Source organism: Temnothorax nylanderi, unplaced genomic scaffold (assembly GCF_030848795.1).
Source record: "Temnothorax nylanderi isolate EJ_2023f unplaced genomic scaffold, tnyl_v1.0 TNYL_tig0032_pilon, whole genome shotgun sequence".
In the NCBI taxonomy this organism is placed as follows: Eukaryota; Metazoa; Arthropoda; class Insecta; order Hymenoptera; family Formicidae; genus Temnothorax; species Temnothorax nylanderi.
This window is the reverse complement of record NW_027249094.1, coordinates 634,100-654,245: the sequence shown is the minus strand read 5'-3', so window position 1 is coordinate 654,245 and position 20,146 is coordinate 634,100. Positions and strand designations below refer to the sequence as shown.

The 20,146-nt window shown below is 36.2% G+C and overlaps 1 protein-coding gene and 1 long non-coding RNA gene across 2 annotated transcripts; one reads left to right on the top strand and one right to left on the bottom strand.

The window, feature by feature from the left end:
- Positions 1 to 1,034: 1,034 nt before the first annotated feature.
- LOC139770744 (zinc transporter ZIP13 homolog) lies at positions 1,035 to 20,122 on the top strand. The gene is made up of 5 exons (XM_071702898.1): positions 1,035 to 2,170; positions 15,423 to 15,533; positions 16,580 to 16,827; positions 16,913 to 17,516; positions 17,838 to 20,122. The coding sequence occupies exons 1-5, from the start codon at positions 1,921 to 1,923 to the stop codon at positions 18,005 to 18,007; spliced, it is 1,383 nt and encodes a 460-aa protein (XP_071558999.1). The 5' UTR covers positions 1,035 to 1,920; the 3' UTR covers positions 18,008 to 20,122.
- LOC139770749 (uncharacterized) lies at positions 12,461 to 14,533 on the bottom strand. The gene is made up of 3 exons (XR_011717811.1): positions 14,462 to 14,533; positions 13,078 to 13,163; positions 12,461 to 12,978 (listed from the first exon to the last, which is right to left on the bottom strand). It is a non-coding gene; the product is annotated as an uncharacterized lncRNA (long non-coding RNA).
- Positions 20,123 to 20,146: the final 24 nt, after the last annotated feature.

Here is a 20,146-nt window from a genome sequence, read left to right as displayed (position 1 = left end):
ACGCACCATATTTGCTACAATTTATATTTTCTTTTCCAAATGATAACTCACACGGTTGCGAATCGAATTACTGTCGAAACGTTCACGTCGCAAATACAATTCTGATTCCTTTGACTTGTACGCGACGCAAGATCGATCCGGCGTCACAAAGCACTCGCGTACGTAATCCAGTTTCGGTCCCCCGCCCCCGTCTCGGCTTTCGTTCCTTTAGGGCAGTTTAGGAAAACGAAGTATGCGCGCGCGCGCGCGCGGAAGGGTGACACGCGAGAATTAATATCTGTCCAAACTGAAGGAAGACGCTGATGCTATCAAGACTATCATCGCTAAGCCTCGGATAAGCATATCGACAAATAATGACATTGATTGCAACAACAAAAAAACGAAAAACTATAATATTTAATTGTATAAGGAAAACATGTTACCCAGACAGCACAATATCCCAAATCGGGACATAAGACGTCTCGAAGAGGGCAACGATCCAGTCTGTATAGTGTATATTATATACAGACACGCGCGATCGTTGCGCAAGAAGCCGAACGCGTCCTTGAACTTACAGCTCGATCGCTTCCTCGTCTTCCACTTCTAATTGTAATGATCGAAGAAGCTTTATAGATTTGTTTGAGGAGCCAATCTGCTGAAGGACAACGGAGACCGAACGTATCTCCGTTCGAAAAGCAGCGCCTCCGTCAGCCTCGAACGAACGCGACTCGCATCCTCCACTGCGCATCATCGTTGATTCTCTGATCTCTCCTTCCGCGCGCTCTCCTCTCCTCTCCCTATCTTCGCCTCGCGGTCACATCGTTCTCTCTCTCTCTCTCTCGACCCTTTCGCGTTCTCCGTTACTCCGCTCGCGCGGAGCACGAACTAACCCTCGTCGCCCCGCTGAGCCGCCTCTCGTTCCCCACCCGCCATCGCCGACGCTATCCGGACGTCATCCTCGTCGAACGCGCGTCGCTCTCGCGTTCCCTCTCGCTTCCGCTCGTGGCCGCTCGCGGTAACGTGGCCGACGGCTATAAAAGGGGCCTCCTACGGCGCAACGCGCGTCAGTCGTCGTCGGTCGCTCATCGCTGCTACTTTGTGATACACCAGTGAAGCCCGGATAAGAGTGCGAGAGGCAGAAGCGAGCTATAATCGAGCGCGGAAGCGGAGAGCGATAAGGAGAGCGAGAAAGCGGAGCGGACGAGCGCGCGGGGTGATAAGCGGGAGGGGGACGCGACGCGCGTCTCCGCGAGATCGTGATCGCGCGCGTTCAATCGCCACGGCGTCGGTGATGCCTTTGTCCGCGGATCGGCACGGCGGCATGAAATAACGACGGGCCGGAACGAGTCAACGAGGCGGCAGCAGGCAGCGACGACGTCCTGATTCCAAGCGTCCGTGCTCAGTCCTCAGTGTAGGCTAGTCGGTCGCTCGGCGGTCGTTGTCTCTCGGTGTCGATCCAACCGCGACGGGAGAGGTCCATCCAGCTGAATCCAGCATCCGGAGTGGACTGTGGAGCCAGCGTGGAGAACGGCGAGGGCTCGCGCTGAAAAAAGAAAAGGGGAAAAAAAACTGGACTACTGACGAACGCGCCGTCCTTCCACTTGCCGTCGCGGAGACCGTGAGAGATCTGGACTTCGATTTCACGTCGATCGCGTCGATCACGTCGATCACGTCGCGGCGATAACATCGTCTTCCTCGTGGCGCGGCGGAGCGAGGAGGTTATCTCCCGGTGGGAACCGGACAATTGTCCTCCGGCTCGTCAGTTCGACGTCGTCCACGCGCGCGTTTTCGTGCGCGAGAGGTGAACCTTGACCGGGGGGGGGGAGCCCAGGTATTAACGTCGACGTCCGCGTCCCGGGAAGCTTAATTCCGACGTCGGGGAACGTCGAGGATCTTTGAGAACACTTTGACATCGGAGAGAGTCGCGCGACGACAACAAACATGGCCGCCGCGGCGTCGTCGTCGTACGCGTGCACCCGTAACAACTGCACGGACGCGGGATACGTCCTGCCGTCCTGCGACGGCATCCTCGCCGGTGCCGACGAATGGCTGCCCTGGCACGAGATCGTAGGATACTTCTCGTACAATCCGTGGATATTCTCTCTGCTGGGCAGCACCATGGTTGGCCTCACGGGTATCTTCCCCCTGTGGCTCATCCCCATCCAGGACGGCGTGGACTTGAAAACCGGCGGTTAGTCTCCTCTCTTTTCTTATGCAACGTATTACAAAAATACGACGTGAGAGAGAATTTTTTATCTAATCTCCGAGCTCTATCTCGTTCTCGCCTCTCTCTCGGCTCTCTCGTGACTTGCCGAATAACTTTTTTAATTACGCAATTCGGCTAGATCTGTGCGATGTGATTAACGAAGAGAGGGAATCTCAAGCTTACGATTAGTTTCCCGGCTGTGGTCGAAAAATTGTTATTTTTTCCGTTTTAATAATTACTTTTAATAATTATTATAAAATGAAATGAAGAGGTGAATATTAAGCTTAATTTGCGCTGGCTATGGCCGAGTAAAATTTTTTCATCTGTTTTAATAGTTACTTTTATATTCTTGGATGTGTACATACGACGAAATGAAAGGGTGAATATTAAGTGAATATTAGGTTCAATTTCCTCTGACTACGGCCGAGTAAAATTTTTTTAATTTTTTTGCCCTGATAATTACTGTTATAGTCTTGAATGTGTGCAACGAAACGAAGGGGTGAATATCAAGTTTAATTTTCTAACTACGGTCGAATAACTTTTTTAACTTTTTTAATTTTTCCATTTTTCCATTTTAATAATTACTTTCATATTCTTCGTATATAATGAAATAAAAAGTGATTATCGAGCCTTTCCTCTGGCTATGGTGAAACTTTTTTCCATAGTCAGTCCCGGTTTTAATAATCAGTCTTATATTCTGCAATGTGCACATTTTTTTGTACACAATATGAAATTTATCTTAATTGCAAATTATTCTTTGCTTTGCATTTTAATATAATAATTACATATAGATCTTAATCCGCTACTCCGATTTTATTGTCGATGACAAAACTATAACATTTTATGAAGATAATATACTTTGATATTTTTATAAGAACTAATATTTCGTATGTTGTGTAAAGAATTTATCGAACGGAAAATAAATGAAAACGTTAGTCAATGAACGATTAGATTTTCATCGACTATTACGTCTCGATATTCACTGTCAGTACTGAAAATCTACAGTTTACGTCACGTATACTATAGATTTTCAGTACTGGCAGTGAATATCGGAACGCAGCCATCGAAAGTTAAAAATTCTATATGGCAGCGAATCTACATCGTATGTAAAATCTGGTAGTCATTAACGAGTATATAAGGTATTCAAATGTAGATACGTAATACTACAAGATATATGGTATCAAAGTACACAGGCCTAAAATAATTATACTATATACTAGAAGCGACCTCATAGATTTCAATGGCCTTGATATATATTATGGAGGGCAAAGTAGTTGCTCTTTTGAGTAGTTGTTGTACACTCTAAGCCAGTCTTAGCAAAAGTATACTGATTATCACAAATAATAACTTGCTAAGAACGTAAACAGACATAGCATTATTGAACGCGCTTGACGTGAAACTCGTGCAAATATTTCTCAGAATTCAGAAAGAACATTATATGGGATATTTAGCTGAATTTCAAATTTGCCGACGTTATGATTATCATGAACAGATTGATACTTTTTTTTAGTATCATTTATGGCAAATATGTATCCGATACGTGAAGAATAAATCTGCTAACTAAGAATCCGTATTAAAACGTAGTAAATTGTATGCATAGGCAGATCCCCTTCCTCTGCACCTTTTTCCCAAAAAAACTCTAATCTGGCCCAACTCATTTCCAAATGGCGAAGCATTATTCGAGGTAAATAACTCTTCGAGGGTGTAAAGAGAGAAAAATATGAGCCTCGGCAAAATGTAAATTAATTTAAAAAATGTTCTTTTTAAATGTACATGGGGTCAAAAAATCACATTCTATTCATTAGACTTATTTTGTTAATGACTTTTTAATTAACGACGGCTAAAACCTTTTAAAAGTACTCAGGATCGTGTCCTTGATAATATATATCAAGGCCATTGAAACCTGTGAGTTCGCCCCTAATATGCATAATTACCAGGCCGGTAGTGTTGATGTAAATGTATATGTAAAATACGGTAGTCATTAACGAATATGAGGTATTAGGATGTAGATTAGTACGTCTCCCGTCATTGAGACACGGTATCAAAGTACACAGGTCTAATTTTGATATCTGACGCCACTATTTTCTTCACAAAAGAAATATCGTAAATGAAACTCATTACTTTATACAAAATTCGTATAAATTCATGAATTCTCTATTATACACATTAATTTATTTTTTGCATACAATAAAACTGAAAAATCATACAATACGCTGCATGAACGATCGTTGCCTTATCAGTCGCGACTATCGCTCATTTACATAGTCGCGGCGTAAACTGTCCATGTGTTCAGCAATGTCATTCTTGTTTTTGCCGAGCAATCCGGATTAGTAATTATGAGACGATTCTCCAGAATAACGCACGATAATCTTGACGAAAATTGTCGCAATTTGATTCGTCGGCATACATATAAGTCAGATTGCCACGCGATAAGTCATACTTGGCCGAAATCGCAAAATTCAGAGCTTTCCAAATTGCTTCGCATTATTCTATTGCAAATTATATACGCGTGGAGGATAAATCGGAGTTAATCTGAGGACTTTGACCGATTTATATTCTTATGTTTCACTGTTGTATTTTCTTTAGAAATTTGAAACCACAGTTTAGATTTGCTGCTTGATTCCATGTATCGTAAATGGTGTATAATTATAATTCTAGTACAATTGTTTTCCGCGTTCTCCAATATTTTCACTTATTAAATCAACACTGATTGTGCCTGAAATACTATTGTTAACATCTTGATGCATTGATGACCGCAGGTACAAAGAACACGACAGCTTCAAACAAAGCACATAGCTTTTGTAATCAAGTCCTCGTGTAGCTTTGTTTTTAAAAATTCGCTATCGTTACTACTGTAACTGGTAACCACAGTAGGACGATTTACTCAATTATTGAAACTTAACGGAGCAGACGCGATAAAAACGAGAGGGAATAAATTTCTCTCGTTTTTATCGTGATAATTGGTTTTTATTGTGTACTCATCGTGCATTTTCATAAAAGAGCTTAACTCCAGTAATATTTTCCATGGAAAATGACTATAACGAAGTAACAAATCCGTCGTTGAACTCGACTTTTTATTTTTATCTCCCTCGTTGCAGAAATTATTATAGCCAATATGACTATTCTAGTCGTAATAAAAACGAGCCGTTGCATTTTCCTTAACGATAAGAACGACCGAGGTGATTATTTGTCGAAGCTTTCCGCGCCGACGACCGACCTTTTAAAGAAGGCAATTAAAAATGAAGTGGCTTTAAATACGCTGTTCACATAAAACTCACTCGGAATTTCACCTTTTTAATATTTATTATGTCACTGTGTAAGTAATAAGTACCGCATTCAAATGCGGTTCTTTTCGCGAGCACACTAATTAACGTTTAACTACATAGCGAAGCGAAGGCTATACATATTTTATACTTAACAGTGAGCGAGATTATTATATAATCATATGCCCGCAATTATTTTATGACTGGATGGTAGAATAACAGACAATGGAAAGATAAATAAGTTAATCGCGTTTTATTACTATAGTCGCGCGAACCGAAATAGCGTCTGCTCGATTACAAAACGTTTGCAGAAGCCATTTAATTTGTTAAAACGAGAAGCACTGCGGGCAAAGCATAAAAATGTGCCCATTATATGTATACGTACTTCCAACAAAATTACGTTTTACTGTACGCAATTAAATATCGTTCGACAGAGAGCTGCATTCACGCTTGCCTAAAAACAGATCGGTATCGCCACGTGTTGAAATTTAACTACGCACGAGGCGCAATGGAGAGTTTGTTGTCGACGATCGCTGGCAACGGTATCGACGCATATATGTATAGCGTTTCCACCGAGAATTGCGAAATAACGGGAAATTTGATGAATAATGACGCGCTTCATTTGTATTTTATCATTCTGATAAGTGACAGCTGCGCAGTTCAATGACATTGCGGAAGACATCGACTCTCCTCCGACCCGATAAAATTAGTCTTGGTACGTGGTATAAAATCGATAAGTCAATTCTGTCCGATGAATTATCATACAATGTTTATTGTGCGACATGAACGTCGCGACATCCTGCGACAGCTGAAAATGAAAATTTTGCAACACGTTGTTTTAACACACAACTCTAAAGGCCGTCACACACAAAATGCATAACGTCGCATAAGCATAGCATAAGACCGCTGGACCAATGAGCATCTTACGTAAATTAATATGGCGACATTATGCTGGATGCTCATTGGTCCAGCGGTCTTGTGCTATGCTTATGCTACGCTATGCATTTTGTGTATTATAGCCTTAAAGGTCTACCCAGACAAACTTGCATAGCGCATAAACATAAGCATAAGAAAATTGATTGGTCCATATACATGTGCATAAGGAAATAGACCAATCCATTTCTTTATGCATATCCTTATGCACCTATGCAAGTTTGTCTGGATTGACCTTTAATCTTGTTTTTCGTGGAGCCTCCCAGAGTACCTTTGGAAAAGCGACAAATGCGTCAAAGCTACAACAGTCGGTTTACATAGAAACGCTAAGTACATTGATGTCTCAAAGCGACAGAACAGTTGGACTGTGCATTTTAATATTTTTCTGTGAACAGCTCTTTTGAAGACGGGAAGAATATAACTTGTTTTCGTTCGTTTTATTGTCTGATAAATCGCACGGTAATATACTATAAAGTGTAACGTATTCGACGTCCGAAATCTTGTATAGGGGAGACCGGGGCTAAGCCGACACTATTTTTTCAAAGGCAATTTTTAATATTTAATTAAAATTTTTAGGCAAATTCAATGGTACATATTTAAAGAGTGTTTCTTCAGGTACAAAATTGATTCAGGAAGTTTTGCTGTACGTCGCTTTGTTTTGCCGCCAGGAAAGGAAAAGTGACGCGAAGACAAATTTTCGAATTGAAAAATGCCGGGGCAAACTCGACACCCCGCCGGGGCAAACTCAACACTTTGTCTGATCGACACAATTTGATCTGGAACTTATTTTTTACTGTCTGAAAATGAAAATACATGTTTATTGTGTATTTAAAAGTACAAAATTCGGAATAAAGTAGCTAGAACAATCATTTAAAATAATGAAAACAAAAATTGTTGAACTTTCAATTATCTTCATCTAAACTCATGTCTGAAAAACAATTAATGCAGGTAAACTCGCGATCGGACGTGCGCATACATTTGTCATGAGCCATACGGCTGCATGACAAGCATCGTTTGTTACTGGAAGCCGACGAAACGGCGTGTGTTGACTTTGCCCCGGACGTCGTTTTTCACTTTTGTCACTTCAAAACATGAAAATTTTGAAAATATGCAAAAACGATTATCGGATTCATATAGAGCATCAAATTTCCCATCAAAATCACTTACCGGTAGATTCGCAAGAGTAAAGCTCGATGAAAGAGTAGACATTTTCGAGAGATCAGAAAAATTACTTTTCACTATCAAAAACGCTTATGTCGCGTTAAAAATTACACTATAACTCAGAATGTTACCAAATTCCGTTGATAATACTGGCACATAAAGACGCATTTACAGTAGGAAAGGCAAGTTTCTACGATAGATTTAAATTGGCAAAAAGCCTAGTGTCAAGTTTGCCCCGTTGTCGGCTTAGCCCCGGTCTCCCCTACTTGTTTGAAAACTTGGAGCGTTTTGGTACGATCTACCTAATAGCTATTCGTTCTCAGAGAGTTTCTGTCAGTTGAAGTAATCCGTAAACAGCCGTCCGTAACGTAACCCGAGAAACAGCCGTCGCATGATGGTTTTGCATGGTCGCAGCTGGACAGAAAAAGAGGAAGCTGCACATATTTGCGTTACCGTCTGCCGCGGATATACCTTTGGAAAAATAGCGAAAAATATCTCAAAGCTACAACAGCTCGTAGCTACAAGCTACACAGGAACGCACGCTAGATACGCACACCAAAGCCAACATTTTCGAGCTTTGATATCGAGCCGAATCTCGTCGCACCTCCCTCGAAAAAAACCAGTATCTATATTCACGGAAACGCGTCTGACGGTATTCGCCAAAATTCCATTCGCGCCGATAACATTTGGCGAATTTGCGGTTGCTATAATGGTGACCGTGGTGACAATTGGAATCGATCGTGTTCTCAATCGCCGCCGCTGACTTTAATTAACTTTCGTATACGGAATCACGCCGATACGACGCGATGCGAAAGTCCGTTTCTCATCCGCTGGTTTTCCCTCTCTCTTTCTTCGCATCTTCTTGCGCGAAGATAAATGATACATTGTTTCTTTTGTTCCTTTCTCACAATCGAGGCGAATAGATGGATTTCCGCTATTCGCTGAGACGCCCAAGTTGATCGTACAACGTAACAGCGAATTTATCGAGAGCAAGCGGTTTTAATTGGCTAGATAAACATGTTTCTAAACGGAACTGAAATTAACGAATCGCAGTTAGACGCGCGCTTCGGCATTTCTCTCGCAAATTCAGATATATTCTCGTTGTTCTCATTTTGCGAGTAATACCGCAGTTATGTCCACGTTGGAGCGGCGTGTCATAACTTTCTCTATTATCTCGTATTTTCCGAATCAACGGTGCGGTGATTCCAAGTTATACTAGTGAGATTAACGGTAAATGTTACATCGCCAAGCCAAACTTTAATAGTTACAAAGTTTCGTACAAAATTACAAATGTAGAAAGTTGCGAAAATTTACTCGTTCCCCCAATGCGCGAACACAAAAACTCGTATTACGACACCGACTTTTTCTATCGACGATTAAATTGCGTGTCGGCGACAAAAAGATTCATTCGCGCGCCGATCCGGAACCGTCGTCGGACCTTTTCACGTTGCTTTTACGAGCTATTTCGCGAAGTTCGCATCTATCTTTGCATTTAAAAGCGTACATTCCAATGAACTTACAATTAAAATCAATTTTTGCAGGTTTAAATCCATTTAAATCAGTAGTCCAGGACAAGAATGATGTAGTATTGAAGATTAAAGATTTTTTACCAATTAAATTAATCAATTTTTAATTTAATTTAATTGTGGGTTTAATATTAACAAGGTATTAACAAGACAAGCAATTAAGCGTTGAAAAATTGAAATAAAACGTGGCTGTCCATTAAAATACAATTAAAATTTATTTCGAGTTTATCAAGGAATTACGTTTATAAAATTTATAGCAAATTTTATAAGGCATATATATCACTTTTGCAATATATTATGTGTACATATTGCAATCATTAATCTCAAGCCAGACAATTTTAGTTTTTATCGCTAAAAGTCCGTGGAAAAGTCCGTGTCGCGTTAAAAAGACATGTTTTTTTTCAAGTCACTCTCAAATAAAAATAGTAACTTTAATCACCTCGCACTTGAATTTTTTTCGCTTTTTATCTAACAGATCTTCCGAGCGATATCAATTCAATGAAAAAATAAATGACAAGAAGATTTATATATGTATTAACAAGATATTAACAAGATTTATCACTTGATACCATATGAATTATCTTTTGTGCCAATATTGAAGATAAAATCAGCATCCCATTATCAATTATATCGAATCAATTATTCTGAAAATAAGATGGTAATTTCACAGAAAAAAAAACAAATCTTTTAAACTGTTAAATATTCTTTTTACTTTACATTTCCCTGTGATAATAATTTTTTCTATTAAATGAGGACAATGAGAATTGCAGAACAGATTTTATCTTTCATGCATTAAACGCACCAACTTGCATATTAATAGATTTTACCGTGAACTTTGTTCATCAAGTTATCTACAATCTACATCGTCAATATTGCATGTTAAACTACTTTTGGAACTTTGATCGATAAATACTTCCCAACATTTGTGTCGGTCTAATAGTTTTATTGCCGTCGGCGGTCATACGTTACGCGCGTATTTCTGCGTCGCTAAAATAATCTGAAATAATCGATCAACTCTCTTGATATAGTAAATTTATTTTTTCAACTTTATCACAGATTAAATCTTTTAGTTTCACCTCTCTCCCCTGCTTGATGTGATCTCAACTTTAACTAATTCTCTAATCTCACAGTTTTTACAATTTACAATCAAATATGATTATTGTCATATTTGACGATCTCTATATCGGTAACATCGATATAGAGATAATGAAACTCTTTTTTCGCTATAGTTATATATAATTATGACGTAATTCTTTAAGTACTAGACGTTTCGAATTCACTTATTTTCTTATTTTCCCTTACTTTCTATGACTACCCAATCGATTTATCTCAATATAAAAATATAAAAACAGTAACTAAATATTTTTTTATATTTTATACAAATTAGCAGAGTGGAACAATGAGCGTAGTTCTGTGTTATATTAATTTGCATATTATTTAATATACATATACATTAATCTATATACGAAAACAACGATACAGCTCTCCAGATATACAATCAAATTAGTAAAATACATACAAAGGCAAATGAGAGGAAGCGCCGGTGGTGAAGCGAACGTAAATGACATATTATACAATAAATTACAATAACATATACGTTTCGGTCTTAGGTTTAGACTCTCTTCAGTGCAGAATAATTAAATTAAAGAAGTGCATTTAATTTGTAATTTATTGTATAATATATAATTTACGTTCGCTCTATCCCCCACGCTTGCTTTCACTTGTCTTTATACATATTTACTAATATATGTATGTATTTTACTAATACATTAATATTTTTGCGTGATATTATTCTTTCACGAACTACAGAAGAAAAATATAGCGACTTATTCTAACCATGTATACGATAATACAATTGTCACATCTGTATTCTCAAGATGCGACGAGTACCACTTCGGAATTCTTGGCAACGCGCATTATGAGACTGCCATAAAAAATACAAGATAAAATAATCAATAACAAAACAGTATTCTCAAAGAAATTTAATGTTATCTTTATAATAAATATTTAATTCTATATTCTTGTAATATTGTATAATTCTTTAACTTTTAACATTAATCGTTTCACCAATGGAAATATGTTTCGCGCTACAAATTTTGGCTAAAAATAATTTAGGAATCTCACGTTGCGTTAATCTTTACATAATTGCAGGTTTTTAGCTTGCCAAAGTGTACTAATTAATTGTCAGAGTAATAATGCGTTGGATTATATCTTCATGAAAAAGAAATTAAATTTATATATAGAAAAGACACACAATACGCTTGTTAGTTTTTTGAAACATCTGATAAGATTGTCAGGATTTTTGCCACCGTAGTTTCATGTATTTTCGAAGTCTTCGAGGAACCTGTTGTTACGATTCGCTGTCACGATCTTTCGCCCTGCTATCTTCTCGAGAACGTTGGAATCTCTGCACACGCCTATTGTGCAGTCCCGTGGGACGATAATCATTTATTTATCAGTCACGTGTCAGGAAGCCTGATACTCGCGTAATACTGGGGAAAAACCTGCAAACATGTGCATGTCGAGTATGTACGATCGTGCACGATTTATTTTAATATCAGAAATAATCTTACATAATTGTACTGATAACTGCGTAAAATGTGAATATTTTATGTGAGTCTTGTGAAGATGGCAATAATTCGATTGACGATACACATTTATAAGATAATTTGAGCATTTATGTCTAACAATTAAGACATCTTCCCTTGTTTGATTGCAAAATTGTTGTGTTTTGTTAAATTTGCCTTACTCTCCTGAATATTATAAAAATTAAATTTAAAATGTCATTAATGTAATGCGAGAAAAGCCTGTAATTTATTGTCGACAAATCTAGCATTTAAAATAACTCATTAAAGAAAAACATGATTATATTCCGAAATTAAATCGAAAAGTTTTAATATTCGTATATTATTATGTAAATTTTCCTATTACATTTACAAAATAAATCCGTTAATTATTAATGGTTTCATTATGCGGTTTTTTAGTACCTTAAAAACTCAGTTACAGCTATTCTTCGTACGTATTCTCCATAATTCTTGGTGTAATTCTATTACCCAATGGAATTATTATTCCAATAGCAGTTTCGACATCGACATCTATTACGAATTTGCGACAAGTATCATTATTCAAATTACGAAGTACCCATCATTATCTCTCTTTATGCGCATCTTGCTGCATTTTAACAGCGTTCCCAATTTTCTTTTTTTCTTCTCATTTTTAATATATAAACATGAAATTGTCCCCAAAATCTATAGTACTGTTTTATATTTATAGCGTCGTAATTTTAATTATTTAGTAATTTTTACATGAAAAACGAATAGAGGAAAAATCAGTTTTAGCACACTATTCGAGAGCTCGATATCAAAAGAGATAAATTAATTGCACACACGCTTCTAGGAAATGTGTCAATAAATGCTAACTCTCGCAATGCGTGCGATTATTGCAACATATAAAATGCCCGACGCAATAAATTTTCAAGTACACATCGAGATACAATAACAAGGGACATAAGTAAAGGCATTTTTTCTCGAACGGAGCAATTAAATTGAATTAGAACGTAAATTCTCTTGAAAATTACTAATTGTTTTTTAGATTTTGTTAGTATTTATTCAATCATCAGAGTAATATTCTGCTAGTTATTATTTATACATTAAATATGTATTACTTGTATATTGAATTTTCCAAGTCTCGCCTCGCACATTTTATGACTAACGTCGTGCTGATGCTGATGAAGATATTCTCATGTGACACCGTGCACGCGTTCCAGAGAGATGTTCCGCGTAACATCGTGCTAGGTTTACCTCCTGTGTTACGCAACAGGAGTGCAGTTATATTCTTTTTTTAATCTTATATGATTAAACGCACGTTTTAACGCACAAACGTGCTGCTTATCCGCAAGCAATTGCTCAAACTAAAAACAAATACGAGAGATAAAGCGTGTGCTATTGTTACATTGCCAGTTACATGCACGATGCACGTTTATAGGTAGAATTTCAAATGAGATACACACATTCCTCGCGCTGCAAGCGATGTTTCCCCTTGGGAAGAAGACGTAACTCACAAAGCTCATTTCAGTAAATCAGTCTTTGATCCAACCTATAGGTTATGAAAAATTTCAGCTTTTTGCCTAGCTCTTGTACAAGAGTGGATCGTTTTGGAGAATAACAGATTGCACATATTTTGAATGAAAACTCGACATACGTCGCAGATCTTTTTCACACTTATAATCTTCAAAAAAAAACTTGTAAAAATTTAATATTTAAAAACCTTTTGATTTATATATTCAATTTATATATCTTTATCATGTTTCTAAAAAATTAAACTTTTCAAAAAATTTATTTGATGAAAACATTATATTATGATATATATAATATATATTACATATTATAATAACGTATAATATTATAATGCAATGAAGAATAATGCAATAAAAAGGAAAGGCTTACTCATAGAATTACTCATAGAATAACGCTTGTTTATGAAAAGTAGAATTTGCGTGAGAGAGAAAAAAATATCCTTATTGTCCAATCTTATCTGTCTGCACCGTCAGCACGTTGCACATTTACTTTCTAGCAACATTTTGTTTCTCTTTCCATTCCGGTTATATTAACTATACCGATCGAATCTTTTTTTTTTTTTTTTTTAATTGAAACTGATGCAACCTAATGCCGATATAGTGTAATAATAATACGTCTGCATCAGAAGTAGGTCGTGATATCGGACAAGTTGTCGATGTGTCGACCACACGAATTTACAACTGGCTAACAATGTGCTGGTGTCCCGGAAACTGATTATATTTCTTTCCGTTCATCCGATTCTGTATGGTTAAATTGACGCTGACATATCAGAAATAACATTTCCTAAGAATAAGCTAGTCTTGTCAATAACAACAACGTTAATGAAAATAATATGCGAATTTATGGAATAATATTGTTGAAACACTATGGGATATTTATTATACGGATATAAATAAATCTATCATCGGAAATCTGTCAAATTGAGACGTCGCATTGACTTATCTCTCATTGCAAGTTATAGCGAGTCAAAACTCATATCTTTAATGTCTATTTCTATTTCTTTTCTAGTTTTTTATAGAACTAGAAAGACAGAAAGTAAGTTAAATCGATTGAAGATCTCCATCAGTAGAAATGAACGTAAAGACAACCAAATTGCGACGCTCGTTTACTGGTGATTGTTTCATAAAGTTGAATAGTTCCTGATTGCAGTACAAGCGTGTACATTAGAATTCTATGACAATAGGAAGAGAAATTGTTTAAAACATCTTGCATTTTTCTTCGCGACAGTCCGAGAGCTGCGACCTGCGACTAACGAGTTCAAGAGAAGAACGCTGATACAATCGTAGTCGTGTCAAAATGAGATCAAGGCCCGCTCACGTATTATTTATATTCCTTTTCCTCTCTTTTCCCCATGAATCACACGTTGACATCACAGTCGTTATCATCTGGTGACCTCCTCTGCATACTGTTGCTGCAGCAGAGCAGATATGCTACTGTTAGTCTATTAGCGGTTATCAATTGCGTCGAACGTCATACTATATACGCAGAATCATAAATTTTTTATTTGTCATCACACGAGCTAGTCGCGTATGCTTAACGTGATGCGCATGCCTCATAATTTATGATGCACCGTATATACTTTCCTAAATAGATAACTGCAGATATTGACTACTATACATATACTATTAACTATTATAACTGCGTATTCCGTAATTAACGTGTCTTTATTAACAGCAGTTGCAATTAATTAATTAACTTTCTTTCTCGCGATATTTATGATTATTTACTTCTTTTTCTGCGAAGTACATACATGCAATTTAAATAAATATTGAGTAGCCGGGAAGAAAAGTTGATTTTTACCAATTTCCACCGCGAGTATAAATCGACGTGGAGAAATTGTTTCGAGAAGAAACCTGAGCGTTGCAAATCTTCCATTTATGCGATCTAAATATGAGATAAATGTACGTAGGCAATATCAGAGCGAGTCAATTGCATCGGGCGCACAAATTCCGTGACCTACGCGCAAAGAAGCGTAACGCCCGTACTTCATTTTGTCGCATGAATTCGCTTCAGACTTATCTTCGTCTACCATACGCGTCCGCAACGATATACGTGAACGATTGATTGCAGGATTTATGGTTTCCATCGTCGACTGCATTTTCTCATATCACACATTTTGCTCCTTGCTCTTATATCTTTTTCCTTGTTGATAAAATACGAGCTCTGCGTTTCAAGATTTTCTTTAATCCAATCTCAAAGTCGAATTTGCAATTTAAATGTTCTATCTGTCTAATCCGCACGTATGGAATGAGCATTAATTTTATATTTTTCCTTGCAGAAAACGGCGGTACTTTGAAGATCCTTTTGAGCTTTGCCGTAGGCGCATTGCTGGGCGATGTTTTTCTACATCTTCTGCCGGAAGCATTTGCGAGCGAATTTCAAACAAGAGGTAATTTCATTTGTTTTTCATATAGAACTTTCTTCCGTGTACATACGCGGTGACGTAACTAAATGGATCTATCTTATCTCACAAGGAAATTTTCATATATCATATTGATAAGATTGAGCTTGTCGTAAAAAATATATATATAAAGTTGATTACAATAATGCAAATGAATAGAATTACTTCATGAAGAATAATGGGTAGAAGTAAATCTACACACACGTGTATAAAAAGAACAATTTTTATCACGTATAAGATTTACATTCTTTCATGCAATTATTAAACTAATTAAACGAGTAATACGGTTGCATGATGTATTTGTACCGTTTGTACGTCATGCAAAACTAACGGCGTTAGGAGAAAACGTAAAAATAAAACCGAGTAGCCTAGATTATCTACATTAATAAACCTTTGCTTGATATTTCTGGTATGGCGAAATCCGACACAGTATGAATATGTAACGAATACGATACAATATATCTGGTATTCCTGGCTTGTTCTATATGATATTGCACGCGTATTACATATAGGTTCTGAATGCGCTTTGCAACGTCCTGCACGTTAACGGAGTACGACTGCGGTCAGTGCGGTCTTGAAGAGCATCGCCGAGAGCTTTATGAACGATTTAAGCGGCGGCTTCGAATTCTATTGTGCGTCAGTTGCAGATTTGAATTGCCAGCTGCGTCCACGTAAATTAAATGTCCCTCCGACCGAACCGCGTTAGAAATTCGAAGTGATCGGCGGACTGGTAATATCCGTGTAAATTGCTCGGTTTGAATTGCAAATTTCCTAGCTTTCATCTTATATTTCTTGCGTCTTTGTCGCCATTGTCAGTAGAAAGAAATAGTCAAACCGTAATAATAAATTACACAATCTAAATAACAATTAATATTAAAAACTCGTTAAAGAAAACAATGCATTACGACTGTGAATATGGATCAGTCTTATTTAGTGATGTTATAAATGATACTTTAGTAATGATTATAAAATTAGTTTATTTGAAAATATTTTATTTTTATTTGACTTACCTTTTTTATGTATTTTATTTACAGCCAAAGATAATCACGCGTCTACGCCCGCAGGCTTGTGGGTGTTGTCCGCCTTTCTGTTCTTCGTAATCGTCGAGAAACTCATCGCCGCTGTAAACGAGGAAGCTCCGATCATTGCAGAACAGCAGACTGATGAAACTTCGATCAAAGATGTAAATAAAGAAAAAGAGATGGATAATAATAATTGTATCACAATGACGTGCACTGAGAAGAACAGTTTTCTAAAAAAGTGTCTGAAAAATACGACCGAGGTAATGTAATTAAAAATCTAATGCTATAATATTATTTAAAATCGATAATAATTGTCTTATAATGATCGAACACGTTTTGCAATAGGTACAATTTCTGGAAAAACAATCCATTAAGATGGAGTTTGCTCAAGTCCCAAAGATCAGTATCAAAGATATGCGAAAGAACGGTTTTAAAGATGCTGATATTATGAAATCTGCATTAGCAAGCGAGTGTCCTAATGACGAATGCCCGCTGGTCGACGAGGCGAGGAGCTGCTTGAAAAAACTTGCGAAGACTAATGGCTTCACATCGGCGATTTCACGCGTTGACTCTCCATGCGTACGCTCACCGAGCAATATTGCCAATATTGTTAATCGTTTGACTGCAAGGACAAAAAAATTCACCTCCGACTTGTTCCGCAAACTTTTCAATCCCAAATCCTTTCCCGGATACCTAAATCTTTTGATGAACTTCCTCGACAATTTTACTCACGGTTTATCTGTAGGTGGCTCGTTCCTAATTTCCTTCCGTGTAGGTGTCCTCAGCACGTTCACTATATTGGTGCATGAAATACCTCATGAGGTTGGCGATTTTGCTATTCTATTACGAAGCGGATTTAGCAGATGGGATGCTGCGCGGGCGCAGTTAATCACAGCTAGCGGTGGGATCGTTGGTGCTCTGGCAGCCGTCTCCTTTTCCAGTGGTTTAGGTAAATATTTTTCAAAATTTGAAACGTAAAACGATCTATGAAAACTTGATAAAAATAATGAAAGATAAATTAATCTAATAACAATATAGTTGCATTTTTATTAACTTAGCTGTAAAAATTTTATCGATATTGACATTACAATGTTATTTATTTTATAATTTTTTTATAATTTATTTATTTTATCTATTGCTTTGCACAAAATAATTTCTAAATATTTTTATAGCATATTATATAAATAATCTAATCTTACTAATATCTATTATATAGATATTAGAATTTTGTTGAATAGAATTTATGAATTTATATCTAACATTTTTTCAGAGGAAAGAACCAATTGGATATTGCCATTGACGGCAGGAGGATTCATACACATTGGTTTAGTGACCATCCTGCCCGATCTGTTGAAAGAAACGAATACAAAAGAATCTTTGAAACAACTTGGCGGTTTACTTTTGGGAGTCATTATCATGGCTGCGTTAATCTATGTTTAGGTCAAATATACTTTAGTGAAGATATAGTTATGCAGAGAAGTTTGTTATGTTATAATGTAAATTTCAGTTGTCTTGATATGCATCAGTACAATATTCTGAAGTTGCCATAAAGTTATACAATACTTTTTCTCTCTACTATTTATTGAAAGAGCACATGTGGTATCTTTTTTTATTGTCATCATTATTTTGAGTATATGAAAATAATTTATGTTAAATTATAAAAGAGTCGTTTATCGTCCTCCTTCCTCGCTAGTGCAATTCCCATTTCGAGATTAAGTAACAAGGAATAAATAGTTGTAAAATATTTTCTACTAAGAATATTTTTCAATATAGAAATATTAGTCCAAGATTATCACAGTCTTTCAGTGAATAACGTAGAGAGAGAGAAGGATGAGAGAGAGAGAAATAGAGAGAGAGAGAGAGAGTGAGCGAGAGCAAAAAAGAGAGAATTTGTATATTATTTTATCAAAATTAAGTTACTTATCGCGTTATAATGACAAGATGATTTGAGAAATGCTATTGTACATCTCATTTAATTTATATGCACACGCAAATATGCAAATTTCATCATAAAGTACAATATTAATATTTTTCCATAACTAATAATTTTTTCTAAGAACAAGACAATCTGACATCAGTTAAAAATTTAATTCAAAGTATTGACAATTTTTCATAATAATATCGATTGATAATGATATAAATATATATTAGAGGTTTATGCACACTTTGAATTTCTCTTAACATTACCTTTATGCTGTGAATATTTATTTCATCAAAATACAAGGATGTGCATTTCATAAATAATTTAATACCAATGAAGTATAAAGTTAAATCTTCCAAATTCAACTTTTCAATTTAGATAAAAAAAATTGAAATTATGTTTTCAATTTACAATTAAAAAAAAACTAAAAAATTAAGTAACGAAAAGTTGCGTACAAACTTGGTAAAATCCGGGGTTGTGCAATATATGTCAATACTAGGTTTAATTTTTAACTGATATTGCATTTTGCTACTAGACAGATTATCAGTTATACTGCGACATGCTGGGTGCTATCAGTGTTGCCTTGTGATAAAATTGTATTTATGTATATGTACATTTAAATTATATACGAACGCATAACAGGAGGTTCATAATAGTTATTTTGTCATTAATAACGTGATAACGTTATACATGAGACTACGAAGAGAAAATTACAATAGCTAAATAAGTTTCTTTCCATTCATTACAACTTAATTATGATAAAATAACATACAAATTCTTTTTTTTCTTGCTCTCAAATTTTATAAATTCTGAGTTTAGATATAGCGACCTTTTTAACATGTTTAATAAAACCTGTTGTAAAATCGCATGGAGACTACGTTTTGACCACGTGAGACCCAATGAGTAAATTGTATAAAGCGAAATTAATTATGTTCCTTTTTCATCTACGCCTATACTAATTGACATTAAATATTTACGAAGTATGTATTCTTCTATATCTTAATGCAAATATTCACGGCCAAAAAAAGCCCCAAGAAAAATTTAAAGTACGCAGAATCCTTTGATATATTTCCATCTTTATCGATATTAAAGAAAATTGTGTATGATGATAATATATTTTCATTAAGATTTATAATAAAGACATAGTAATGTATCGCGTCAAGTATATCCATGAAAGGTACTACTGTGTATCTTTTCCAGATCGAGCTTCGTATTTCGTTAGATATCTAGCTATATATAAATCAGATGAAATTTAGATAAATATACCTACGGGATGTAAACTTTGTTAAATTTTCAATTTGTAAAGACGAATGCAACTTCCAGAAGAAATTTAGCTCTTGTAATTTTCTCTTAGCCTCGTGTATCATGCGCAATGTTCATACTTTATGAGTTGCACAAGATAACGCAATCCTTGTACTTAACAGGTGAAAACAAGGTATTACTTCATTCAGAGTGCATGATACAGGAGTGCTCTTTTCTGCACCTGTAAATAGAGACCCTATTTGGGGAACTGGTTAAAATTTAACATCTTTTACAAAAATATTTTCCATGTATTATATGGTTATATAAATGAAAACTGTTCATATCTATGTAATCTCTAATACTATGATTTGTAAATAAAATATACTATTCTACGATTGTTCATATTTCACTTCTTT